At 35.5% G+C, this 13,765-nt stretch overlaps 1 protein-coding gene across 17 annotated transcripts in view; it reads right to left on the bottom strand.

Moving 5' to 3' along the window:
* PPP1R12A (protein phosphatase 1 regulatory subunit 12A) overlaps positions 1 to 13,765 on the bottom strand; it is a 152,494-nt gene that overhangs the window by 17,178 nt on the left and 121,551 nt on the right. For all 17 annotated transcript variants that reach the window (XM_070507253.1, XM_070507249.1, XM_070507251.1 and 14 more), the window contains 2 exons: positions 6,212 to 6,333; positions 3,318 to 3,383 (listed from right to left, as the gene is read on the bottom strand). In XM_070507253.1, the coding sequence (XP_070363354.1) occupies positions 3,318 to 3,383; positions 6,212 to 6,333 (188 nt within the window). The remainder of the gene's footprint in view (positions 1 to 3,317; positions 3,384 to 6,211; positions 6,334 to 13,765) is intronic.

Raw genomic sequence — 13,765 nt, 5'->3', positions numbered from 1 at the left:
CAATACCCACTGAACAACTCCCCATGTCCTTTCCGTTTCTACAAGTTTGAATACTTCAGATATCTCATGTAAGTGGAATCATACAGAATGTCTATTTTGCCAGCTTAGCATAATGTTGCTTAGCATAACGTCTTTGCTTTTTGTGTTTTAAATTTGTTTTCCAAAGTAAAAATACCCTTTTAATTTTTCTGATTATGGTACCATAAGCTCATATAAAAGTACCACAGTATAAAAAGTTCTTCTATAATTCCCCATCCCTCCAACCCCCTAGATAACCAGTGCTAACCTGCTGTACACAAATCCATGTGAACACATAAAATATCTATGTAAATACATTTTATTTTGCTGCTATGAACACCTATCTTTACACACTTTAGTCATTTTCTTGGGAATACATTTCTAGAAGTGGAATTGCTAAGCTACAAGACAAACTTTTTTTTTTGTATTGCTAAACTGATCTACAAAAAGGAAGAATTTATTATAGCCCCAAATCTTATATGAAAACATGTATTTCAATACCAACCATGCCATTAACCTTCACAAATTTCACTTTTATATTCATTGTTGTATCTTTGTTTATTAATGAGATTAAGTGCATTTTCGAGCTTATTGTTAATTCATAATTTTTCTTTAGTAAAGTTTATAAACTTCATGTATTCTGCCTCCATTTATTTTTTACTTTTTTTTTTTTTTGCTGAGGAAATTCACCAAGAGCTAACATCTGTTGCCAATCTTCCTCTTTTTGTATGTGAGCTGCTATCACAGCATGGCCACTGACAGAAGAGTGGCGCAGATCTGCACCCGGGAACCGAACCTGGGCCACCAAAGCGGAGCACACCAAACTTAACCACTAGGTCACCGGAGCTGGCTCATGCCTCCATTAATTTTTTTACTGAGTCTTTTGTATAGTACAAATGTTCATCTTTTAAATGTTATAAAAGAGGGAAAAGCTTACTTTTAATTGAGCAAATAAGTGTCTCAACTTTAATAAGGATGTCTTTTCTGCCAGATTCTAGCTTTATATGTTTAAATAATCAAATCTGTTAATCTTTTATTTACGGTTTCTTGCCCTGGTGTCATATTTAAATTCTTACTAATGTTCTTTGCATGGTAAAAATTTTACCATCCAACAGCTTAATAAAAGCAAATCATAATAACCCAAACAACAGAAGCCTTATTTTTGGAAATAATGAACAATAATATCATGAGAAAAATAATTCAAATTTTCTGTGATAAAATTTTCTCTTAATTTATATCCTGAAGGCAGATAGCTTATGCTTCACATGCAATTCAGAATTCTCAAGAACTTTTGAATATCTTACAATTTACTTTTCTCTGAAGCAAAAAGTACATGCCAGAGAGCCATTTTTCAATGTGGGTAAGTTAACTTGACTCTACAAACTGAACAGAAGTTTAGTTATCAAACACTTCTGATAGGATAACACTTTTGAGGTGATAACACTATTTCAGAAAACACACAGAAGAATTTTGCTGCTCATTACTTTTTCACAAAAAAGGACTAATGCTACAAATTTTCAAAAGAAAGCAGCACACTTATCGGGTGAAAGTACTTTTCTAGTCTATTGTAGAAGACACTGTGGGTTAGTGTCTTGATGTCCATTCTTCTTTTTCCTCATGGTGTAGCAGTCATTAGTTTTAGGTGAGAAGGTATGTAGCCCACAATAGTAGCAAAATGATGCAATATCTCAGTGGTGGCCCTTGCCTGGCCTGAGTCAATTATTATAATCCTAGCCCTTGAGGTAAACCAGCCTGAGGATAAAGCTGAGATAGAGAGTTGCATAATGCTAGCACAAAACAGGATCTAAACAATCATCAATTTAAAATGAAGAAGAACTATTGAAATTGTTTGGAACTAAGAAAATTCTTCTTCTGACAAAAACGTTCTACTCAACCTTAATGTATCGCACGTGAAATTTTCATGGTAAAACTTAAACACAACATATATATATATATATATATATGCTTCAAAGTCCTAACTTTGGAAGCCAGAAAATCTTTTCCCTCCTATCCTAGCCTGGTGGGATGTGGGGTCTGTGTGATAAGGCAGTGAGAAGCGTCAGCTGGGGATGGTTTATTGAGTCCCTCCCTCCTGTTTACCTGTCCATTGTTTTTCCTTGAAAGATGGGAATTCATAAGGTATCACTGGGGAAGGAAGATAATGGACAAGTTTAGAGAATACAGTAAACAAGGGACAGGTGAACTGGAGGAGTGCTGACAACTGATAGGCAAAGTGTCTAAAGGTGACAAAACTTAAGCCCTGCAAATAATTTACCCTTGGAAGTAATTAATTCCTCAATCTCTCTGTCTGGCCAAGTAAAGATAAAACAGAAATACCTTTTGGGTCAAAATAGGCAAACTTGGCCCTAAAAGTAATGTTCACATTCACCTAGCACAGGTAATCAACTTCTGATCACTTTATACTATTGTAGACCCTTGATGAGTAAAAGGAATTTTAACTGCTCTACTTAAGAACTCCAGGTCAAAATGAAGAAGATACAACCAGAATGCCATTTCAGACCAGACAGTGCTGAGTTTATAAGATTAGATCTAACCCATATTGTACAGCTCTACCCCATGTGAACAGAGCTCTTTAAAGTATGTCAGCTTTCTGCATGGCCAAACAATAGGGAATAGGGGTGGGGGGGGTGGGGAAACTAGTGGAAAGAAACTTTTACCATTTGCTAGCTATGCAACCCTATGTCATTCAAACTTGCCTTAGTTTCTTTATCAGTACTGAGAAAAAAAAGTCTTTTTCAGAAGATTTTTGGGAAGATGAGGTGTGATAATGAATGTAAAAGTCCTTTGGAGACACTAAATTTCTAAACAAATGTAAAGAAAGTTAAAAAAAGGCACATTGCCTTCTCTACAACATCACTTTACCATTTCCAAAACTAAAATCTGGGTACGTTGAAGTATCCACTACTTCTGAATATCATTTGGATACTTTCTTTGGTCAAGGGTACCATTCTCTTTTTTGTTCAACTTTGAAGATTAATTTACATACAATAAACAATACCCACTTAAAGACTATACTGTTTGATGATTTTTGACAGTTGTGTATATCCATAAACCACCACTACAATCAAGATCCAGAACATTTCCATTACCTAGAAAATATTCTTTGTGCCCCTTTCCAGTCCCTCCACCCCTGATCCCAGAGAACCACTGACAGTCTATCCCCAGAATGGAGGTACAGTGTGCAGTAACTGTCTTGCATGAATGAAGATAAAACACAAGTAAAGAGTGATCCTTAAAAAATATGAATACTTACGAATACAAAAAATAGTGCTTTTTACCTGAGTTTCTTTCTTATTGGATCCCTCTTCTGTATCTGATTGTTGATCTTGTTCATTTTCATCACTCTAAAATAGATTGTCAATTTACTTTTAGAAAAGTAAACATAAATTTCAAACAGCTGATATTTAAATACTTCAGGGCCTTTCTAACTTAAAATGACCCTTGAGAAAAATCTACCAGGCAATGAATCAAAAGGAAAACTGACTTTTAAGTGGGAATTTTTCTACCCTATTTAGAGGAAGACTATTTTCTCTGCATGGCACAATCTAAGTAGGTTAGCATATATGGTGAAGAAAGACCATCTTCCTAACCACCTCATATTGAGGATGACGAAGCTGAAGGCTTAGCATGAGAGGAGAAGATATTCCATTTTACATTGTAATGATACTGCTTGTACTTTAATATTCAATATAATAGCCACTCAACTCTAATGAGGCTGCAAAAATAGAAAATTCATTGTCTTAGGTAAGAAAAGCTGGATTCTATAAGCTTGGCAAGATTTATGCAGTGGTCCCATTACGTTTAGGTAATTCACTCATCTAGAAATTTCTTGGGAGTTTACAGCACACCAAATAGACAATCTAGGTCTCAGCAGGCTACAAGCCTAGAATCCCAGACAATGGGAATATTCTACTGGACGGCCTTGAACATTTCAACAAACCTTAAGGGACTGAAAGAACACGGAAATCTGTGTTCAAACATATGTAGCTCAGGCTTACTATAAAAATACCATAGGCTTTAAAACTACATCATCCTAATTTCGTATTGCTGTAGCTATTTTCAGCTATGTGACTTGGGGTAAACTTATTTAAAACTTTTTTGAGTCAATTATCTCATCCATAAAGTGGGGATAAAAACTTTACAGAAATGTTCTAAGGATAAGAGACTCTTTGCACAAACTATCATTGTGGTATCTAGCAAAAATGATATGGGAAGTCATTAAGTGAACAGGAGAAATCAATGCTGCTGCTGCTAGTATTAGTTATTAACATAAATATATTAATTCTGCATCATAAGCTCATTGTCTTTATGCATTACAGTTTCATGGGAGAAGACAGAACTGGAAATTAAAAAACTGAGGAGGCTCAGAGGTCCTCAAAAGTAGTAACTAAAAAAAAAAAAAGTAACCTAATAAAACAACAGAGCAAACAGTTGCCTAACTACACACCACTGCCCCTTTGATAGAGCCCTTGGTTTTTTTCATATGTTGTCTGATATCAGGTTCAAAGTGTGGCTAGGACGAGAACGGAGACCTGTACTTTGATGGCTGATTAGAACACAACTCAAAGCAGGCTCAAATTAAAGAGATGAGTATTGCCAATATGTATCTCAGAAAGGATCCTGATAAGGCTGGTTAAGTGTATAACTTCAGAAAGTGGAGTTTTGAAGGGAGAGCTGGTCTAAATAAAACTGGGCAAAAAGAAATACTATACAATAAAAACAGCTTTGTCTATGAAACTCCTAATACATATGAGTTACTAAGAAGATGAAATAATTTTAAGTATAGAAGAGTTACTATGTTAGGGTGCTAAGACTGAGGTTTTATTTTACTGTTATTAAAATATTACTGGGCAATCAATTAAAATCAACCAGACATCACACACTTCCTGATGGAGGAACAAAAATACCTTGTCATAAGACTATCAAAGCAGAATCTGATTGGTTTTTCTACCTGGAACGACCAATTTATAGGAAACATAAAAAACTACACAAATGTATTAAACTACACTTCAGCGTTATGATAAACTCAGGCCATTTGAAAGTAATTGTAAGGAAGAAAAAATGAGATGGAGGGAGAAACTTCCTGATTAAAAGAGACCTTAAAGAATTAACTAATCACAATATATGGTCCTAATTTGAATCTTAATCAAACCAGCAAAGTGTCTAACTACAACAACAAAACATTTATAGCAAATAAGAGTCAACTGGACATTGAAACTGACTAGATATTCAAATTAAGGATTTACTGTTAATTTATTTAACAATAAATGTGATCATGGTATTGTGATCCTTTATCATGTGAAAACATATTGTAGTTACTTTGATCATTTTTAAAAAAATATAATCTTAATTTTTAAAAAGTCTTTATCTCTTAAAATGCATACTGAAATTTTTAGAGATGAAATAGTATGTCTAAGATTTTCTTCAAAATAATATGGGAGTTTGGGAGGTGGTGGGGATTTAGCTGAAAAAATGGGATACGTATGGTGGGCTCATTCTACTTTTCTGTTACTTTTGTATATTTGAACATTCTATATTAAACATTAAAATAAAAAATGGGAAAAAACAAGCAGCTAAAAAAAGACAAAACAAATTATGTTTGCCTTTCTGTAGTTATATGTTATAGTGAAACACTACAAATTTCACAATAACAGTGCTACCCCACAGCTCTTCTTTCTCCTGCATATGAGTACCAATGTGAGGCATATACTCAGTGATCAGGAAAGAAAATTAAATTTTATAGGATTAATTATTATAATTTGATAAGTAAAGCACTGCTTCTATCCAGCATCACTCAGAAATAATTATTATGCATATCTTATAATCATACTGATGAAAATGGGATTAAATGTGTAGCATCTTTCTTTCAAGAATCTCTAAGATAAAGGAGCAATTTAGCCATTATACAATAAGTGCTATATGCATGCCGAGCTGCAGTCATTATTATTTTTATTCCAAAACTTGGACAGAACTCCTACTTTTAAGTAATACCAAAAATCTAAGTAGTCATTAACTATGCTGATGAAGAAGAACTTTTCTGATTTAATAACTCAGCTCAAAACACACAGTGATGATCTAAATATATAATCTGAGGCATATAAGAAATTATTAGTGTGGACTTTTAGAAAGATTAAGCATACTATCAAGTAGTTATATTTTAATAGGTTCTCACATCTTGTGTCCAAAACGAAACTCCTGTAGATCTTCTTTTCTCTCTTGGTCGCCGTCGTTCTCGGATTGATTTAGGCTGTGATTTATCCTCTCCTTCTTTTTCCTCTTCTTTCTTTTCTCCCTCTGTTAAGGATTACAATGAACCATATGATGGCGATGTATCTTGACAGTATTTGGCAATGTAAATGTAAAAACAATTCTAAGTCAATCTCCTTTATGGAGTCTTCTAAAATTCTCCAATCACAATTAATTTTTGCTCCTCTCAGTGCTCATATAACACTTGGTTTAAATATGTATCTATATCTCCCATTAGATATGTACTTGAGGATCAAGACAAAAACAAATTTTAATTACTTCATTCTCCTATTGCCTAAACCAAAAATTTCACTCAAAAGATAGTATCTGCTGCACAGAAAATAACTGACTCCTATGAAAAGAATGGGGCTCTGATAGGGAGACAGTTACCATACCCAAAGTTGAGGCTCAAAGAAAAAACCCAAACAGGTTGTTTTTGTGTGTGTGTGAGGAAGACCAGCCCTGAGATAACATCTGCTGCCAATCTTCCTCTCTTTGCTTGAGGAAGATTGTTGCTGAGCTAATATCTGTGCCAACCTTCCTCTATTTCGTACGTGGGATGCCGCCACAGCATGGCTTGCTAAGCGGTGTGAAGGTCCACACCTGGGATCCAAACCTGTGAAGCCCAGGCCAACGAAGCAGAGGGCACGAACTTAACCACTACGCCACCGGGCTGGCTCCAAAACCAAACAGTTTATAATGATGGAACAGCTAGCTAGTAGGCATCATACAAATTATCTGCTTCTACTATTCTCAGTCCTCATTTAGCAGTAGAATAAATATAGTATTCATTTCATTCCCACTAGATATTATCTAAGAGCAAGGCTTTTTTTTTCTGGAAAAAATATTTATCTTATACTAAAAACAAACCAACATGGAGAAAGTGATGTTAGCATCATGGTGGAGTGATGCCTTAGCCTCTCCCCCTAAGATACAGTGAAAAGGACATTCAAAACCAACAGAGGAGATTCACACAACAAAGTAGAGGTCTGAGAGATCCATGCAGCCATACGTCTGAAGGTAGAGGTGCTGGATGCCCAAGAGGCAGTGGAAGGAGGTAAGGGGATCTCCTCTCCATCCCCCAATGGCAAGGCATAGGGTGCGAGACCATGCAGCTCTGAGAGGAGAGGGGAGAGAGCGCTGCCCTTCGTGAGAACGACTTTGCTCTTGGAGTTGCCTCCCAGCCCATGGGAAAGCTCCACACCAAGGAGGCTAAGCAATTGCAGGGGTGTCTTCACCAAGTCAAGCATCTCAAGAGGGCAGAGAGCAAGTGCAGACTGGGAGCACTCCCAGGATCACACATGCCAAACAAAAGAGGCCCTCCAATCATCTCGGGTACCAGACTGCCCAGTTGGAAGAGCAACAGAGCCCCACTGAGTGCCTGTGAATATGTTTGTGAAGCAGTGGCAGCAAGCATACAAATGCAGACGGGCCCGGTCAGCATAGCTTCCAAAGAACAGGCACAGCTGCCAGCAGGGACCAGAGTGGGCCTAGAATACACAGTTCCTGCCCTGCCCCAGTGGTGGTAGGTGGAATCTGGAACCAGACACTATCACTGTGCAAAGGCACAAATCCACCCCATCAAATAGTATGAGTAAGCATATTAACAGTCCAGAATGAGAAGGAAAATTACAAAAAACCCAGAAATCATTCCTGAAGGCACAGAAATTTACAATCTAAACGACACAGAATTCAAAACAGCTATCATAAAGAAACTCAATGAGTTACAACAAAACTCAGAAAGACAGTTCCATGAAATGAGGAATAAAATTAATGAACAGAGGGAATTCTTCACAAAAGACACTGAAACTCAAAAAAACCCAAAATACCAATCAGGAATGTTGGAGATGAAAATACAATGAAAGAAATTAAAAAAAAAATCTGTATTCCTTAAATAACACAGCTGATATTATGCAGGACAGAATTACCAACTTAGGGGACAGAAATATAGAAATGCTTCACATGGAGGAGAAGGAGAGAGAGCTAAGACTAAAAAGAAATGAGAAATTCTCTGAGAAATATCCAAATCAATTAGGAAATGCAACATAAAGATTATAGATATTCAAAAGGGTGAAGAGAGAGAGAAAAGAGCACAGAGCTTCTTCAAAGAAATAACAGCAGAGAACTTCCCAAACCTGGGGAAGGGGCTGGAATTACAAGTATTAGAAGCTAAAAGAACTCTTAATTACATCAATGTAAAAGGAACTTATCCAAGGCATATATTAGCAAAACTGGCAAAAAACAACAAAGAAAAAATATTAAGGGCAGTAAGGCAAAAGAAAATAAATTACAAAGGAACCCCTATCAGCCTTTCAGTAAATTTCTCAGCAGAAACCTTACAGGGCAGGAGAGAGTGGAATGACATATTCAAAACTCTAAAAGACAAAAACTTTCAGCCAACAATACTCTGTCAACTGAAAATATCCTTCGGATATCATGGAGAAATAAAAAACTTTCTCAGATAAACAAAACCTAAGGGAGTTCATCACCACAAGACCCTCCCTACAAGAGATAATCAAGAAGGCCCTCATACCTGAAAAAAAATAAAGAGTTTACAAAGCCTTGAGCCAGAAGAAAAATAGTCAGACAAAATCAGAAAGCTGCAGCTATCATAACAGGTTAGCAAATGTAATTATAACATTAAAGATAAAGGGAAGAAAAACATCAAATATAATATAATCATTTCATTTTAACCACAAACTCTTAACACAAAATGGAATGAGTTGTGATGACAATAACTTTGATGGGGATGAAGAAAGAGATGGAAACTACTTAGACCAAGGAGATAAGAGGCTATCAGAAAACGGACTGTCTCATCTACAAAATTTTTTATACAAACCTCATGGGAACCACTAAACAAAAAATCAGAACAGAGCCACAAATGATAAATAAAGAGAAAACCGAGAAAATCATCACAAGGAACCAGCAAATTGAATTGGCAGACTGAAACACACAGGACGAGAGATAAGGGAAATAGAGAACAACGGGAAAACATGGTAAAATGTCAGTATGAAGCCCTCATGTATCAATACTCACTCTAAAAGTAAATGGATTGAATTCTCTAGTCAAAAGACACAGAGTGGCTGGATGGATTAAAAAACAGCACCTAACAATATGTTGCCTCCAGAAAACACATCCCAGCTTTAAAGACAAACACAGGATCAGAGTGAAGGGATGGAAGATGATACTTCAAGCTAATGGCAAACAAAAGAAAACTGGTATAGCCATACTTATATCAGGCAAAGTAGACTTAAAGATAAAAAATGCAATGAGAGACAAAGAGGGGCAGTACATAATGATAAAAGGGAAATTCCAAAAAGAACACATAACAGTTATAAATATATATGCACTGAACAAGGGGCACCAAAGTATATAAAGCAACTATTAACAGACCTAAAAAGAGATATTAACAGCAACACAGTAATAGTAGGGGATCTCAACCTCCACTTACATCAATGGATATATCATCCAGACAGAAAACCAACAAAGAAACAGTAAAATTGAAAGAAAAATGGACGTCATAGATATATATATATAGAACACTCCAACCAAAATCAACTGAATATGCATTCTTCTCAAGAGCACATGGAACATTCTCAAAGACAGATCATATGCTGGGAAACAAGGCACACCCGAATAAATTTAAGAAGATTGAAATCATATCAAGCATCTTTTCTGACCATAATGCTATGAAACTGGAAATCAAACACAAGAAAAAAGCTGGGAAAGTGAAAGTATGTGGAGAGTAAACAACATGCTACTGAACAACCAATGGATCATTGAAGATGTAAAAGAAGAAATCAGAAAATATCTAGAGATATGTCATACCAACTCATATAGGATGCAGGAAAAGCGGTCCTAAGAGGGAAATTCATAGCTATTCAGGTCAACCTTAACAAAAAAGAAAACTCTCAAAAAAGCAATCTTAAAGTATACCTCACAGAATTAGAAAAAGAAGAACAAAGAAAGCACAAAGTCAGCAGAAGGAGGGAAATAAAAATTAAAGTGTAAATAAATGAAATTAAAACCAAAAAACAGTAGAAAAGATCAATGAAACTAAAAGCTGGTTCTTTGAAAAGATTAACAATATTGACAAACCCTTACCCAGACTCACTAACCAAAAAAGAGAGAATCCTCAAATAAATGAAATTACAAATGAAAGAGGAGAAATTACAATGGATACCACAGAAATACAAAAGATTATGACAGAATACTATGAAAAACTATATGCCAACAGATTGGACAATCTAGAAGAAATGGATAAATTCTTAGACTCATACAACCTCCCAAAACTGAATCAAGAAGAAATAAGAAAATCTGAATAAATTTATCATAAGTAAAGAGATTGAAACAGTAATCAAAAACCTCCCAAAAAATAAAAGTTCAGCACCAGAAGGCCTTCCTGGAGAATTCTACCAAGCATTCAAAGAAGATTTTATACCTTATCCTTATCAAATTATTCCAAAAAATGAAGAAGACCAAACACTTCATAACATATTCTATGAGGCTAAAGCCACAGAAGGACAACACAAAGAAGGAAAATTACAGATCAATATCACTGATGAACAAAGATGCAAAAATCATCAACAAAATATTGGCAAACTGAATATAGCAATACATTAATAGGATCATACACCATGATCAAGTGGGATTTATACTGACACCCACTGATGGTTCAACATTCACAAATCAATCAATGTGATAAAACACATTAACAAAATGAGCAGTAAAAACCACACAACAATATCAATAGATGCCGACAAAGCATTTGACAAGATCCAACATCCATTTATCACAAAAAGTCTCAATAAAATGGGTATACAATGAAAATATCTCAACATAAAAAGGCAATATATGACAAACCCACAGCCAACATCATACTCAATGGGGAAAAACTGAAATCCATCCTTCTGAGAACAGGAACAAGACAGGGTGCCCACTCTCACCACTCTTATTCAACATAGTAGTGGAGGTTTTGGCCAGAGCAATTAGGCAAGAAAAAGAAACAAAAGGTATCCAAATTGGCAATGAAGAGGTGAAAGTCTTGCTGTTTGCAGATGACATGATTTTATATATAGAAAACTCTAAAAAACCCACCAGAAAAGTATTAGAATAATCAACAACTACAGCAAAGCTGCAGGGTACAAAACGAACTTAAAAAACTCAGTTGCATTTCTATACTCTAATAACGAACTAACAGAAAAAGAACTGAAGAATATAATCCCGTTTACAATCGCAACAAAAAGAATAAAATACCTAGGAATAAATTTAACCAAGGAGGTGAAAGATCTATACGCTGAAAACTATAAGAAATTAGTGAAAGAAATTGATGATGACATAAAGAAATGAAAGATATTCCATGTACATGGAAGAATAAACATAGTTAAAATGTCCATATTACCTAAGGGAATCTACAGATTCAATGCAATCCCAATCAAAATCCCAATGACAGTCTTCACAGAAATAGAACAGAGAATCCTAAAATTCATATGGGGCAACAAAAGAACCCCAATAGTTAAAGCAATCCTGAGAAAAAAGAAGAAAGTTGGAGGCATCACCATCCTTGACTTCAAAATATACTACAAAGCTGTAGTAACCAAAACAGCATGGTACTCGTACAAAAACAGACACACAGATCAATGAAACAGAACTGAAAGCTCTGAAATAAAACCACACATCTATGGACAGCTAATCTTCAATGAAGGAGAAAAGAACATACGATAGAGAGAGAAAAGTCTCTTCAATAAATGATGTTGGGAAAACTAGAAGAATGAAAGTAGACCATTATCTTTTGCCACACCCCAAAATTAACTCAAAATGGATTAAAGACTTGAAGGTTAGATGAAAAACCATAAAACTCCTAGAAGCAAATATAGGTAGTACACTCTTTGACGTCAGTCTTAGAAGCATCTTTTTGAATACCTTGTCTACTGGGGCAAGGGAAACAAGAGAAAAAGTAAACAAACGGGACTTCATCAGAATAAAGAGCTTCTGCAAGGCAAAGGAAATCAAGAACAAAATGAAAAGACAACCCACCAACTGGGAGAAAATATTTGTACATCAACTTTCCGACAAGGGTTAATCTCCAAAATATATAAAGAACTCATACAACCCAACAACAAAAACTCAACCAGATCAAAAAATGGGCAGAGGATAGGAACAGACATTTTTCCAAAGAAGATATACAGATGGCCAACAGGTACAAGGAAAGATGTTCAACATCACTAATCATTAGGGAAATGCAAATCAAAACTACAATGAGGTATCATGTTACACCTGTTAGAATGACTATAATTACCAAGATAAAAAACAACAAGTATTGAAGAGGATGTGAAGAAAAGGGAATCCTTATGCATTGATGGTGGGAATACAACTAGTGCAGCCACTATGGAAAATAGTAAGGAGATTTCTCAAAAAATTAAAAATAGCCAATACCATACAACCCAGCTATCCTACTACTGGGTATTTATCCAAAGAACTTGAAATCAACAATTCAAAGAGACTTATCCCCCTCTGTATTTGTTGTAGCATTATTCACAATAGCTAAGACATGGAAGCAACCCAAGTGCCCATCAACTGATGAATGAAATACTACTCAGCCATAAAAAAAGACAAAATTGTCCCATTTGCAACAAGGTAGATGGACCTTGAGGGAATTATGTTAAGCAAAACAAGCCAGACAGAGAAAGACAATCACCACAGGATTTCCCACATAGGTGCAAGATAAACAAACACACGGACAAAGAGAACAGATTAGTGGTTACCAGAGGGATGGGGGTTGGGGAGGTGGGCATAAGTGGCAAAGGGGCACATATATACGGTGACACAAATAATGTACAACTGAAATTTCACAGTTAAAAACTATTATGACTTGAATAAAATTAAACAAAAAAATCAACATAAAAAAGTGTTAGTCTTAAAATTTGTTCCTTCCTACCACAATCAAAACGTGTCCGGAATGGCACACTAGAGGAATATAAAGGGCTTTGAATATAACTTAAAAAGTAGACATATATGGAAGAAAGTAATGCTAAAAATGATTTTTATAAGGCTCCTTGTGTCATTAGCAAAGAGTCACGGCAAAAGAAATCCCAAAATTATAGTATTAAGAGGGATTCTTAAAGTTGTTTCTGGAAATCAGTTTAGAGCAAAGATCTCAAACTCCAAGCCTACAGTGGCCATGCAGGTGATATAAATGGGTACAATGGGCCAGGAGGGCACCATTCCAAGGGAGTGGGAGGTTGCTACTGTTTGGCTCCAGTCAATTGTTGACAGGTGAGAATTAGACCCAATGTTGCCAAATCTTCCAACTTTTCAATAGATGATGGAAATCTGAACTTCCATGCAAATATCTCTAATTTTTTGGCCCAAAATTTTTACAAATATTATGTGGGCCTAACACTTAGTGGTTTAAAGAACTGAAACATCTCTCTGACTACCAACAACAAAAAAGCCAGCTGGAAATTGGAAAAAACTTAAT

This window comes from Equus asinus, chromosome 4 (assembly GCF_041296235.1).
Source record: "Equus asinus isolate D_3611 breed Donkey chromosome 4, EquAss-T2T_v2, whole genome shotgun sequence".
Taxonomy (NCBI): domain Eukaryota; kingdom Metazoa; phylum Chordata; class Mammalia; order Perissodactyla; family Equidae; genus Equus; species Equus asinus.
Note: the sequence above shows the minus strand (reverse complement) of the source record. Positions and strands in the feature narration are given on the sequence as shown.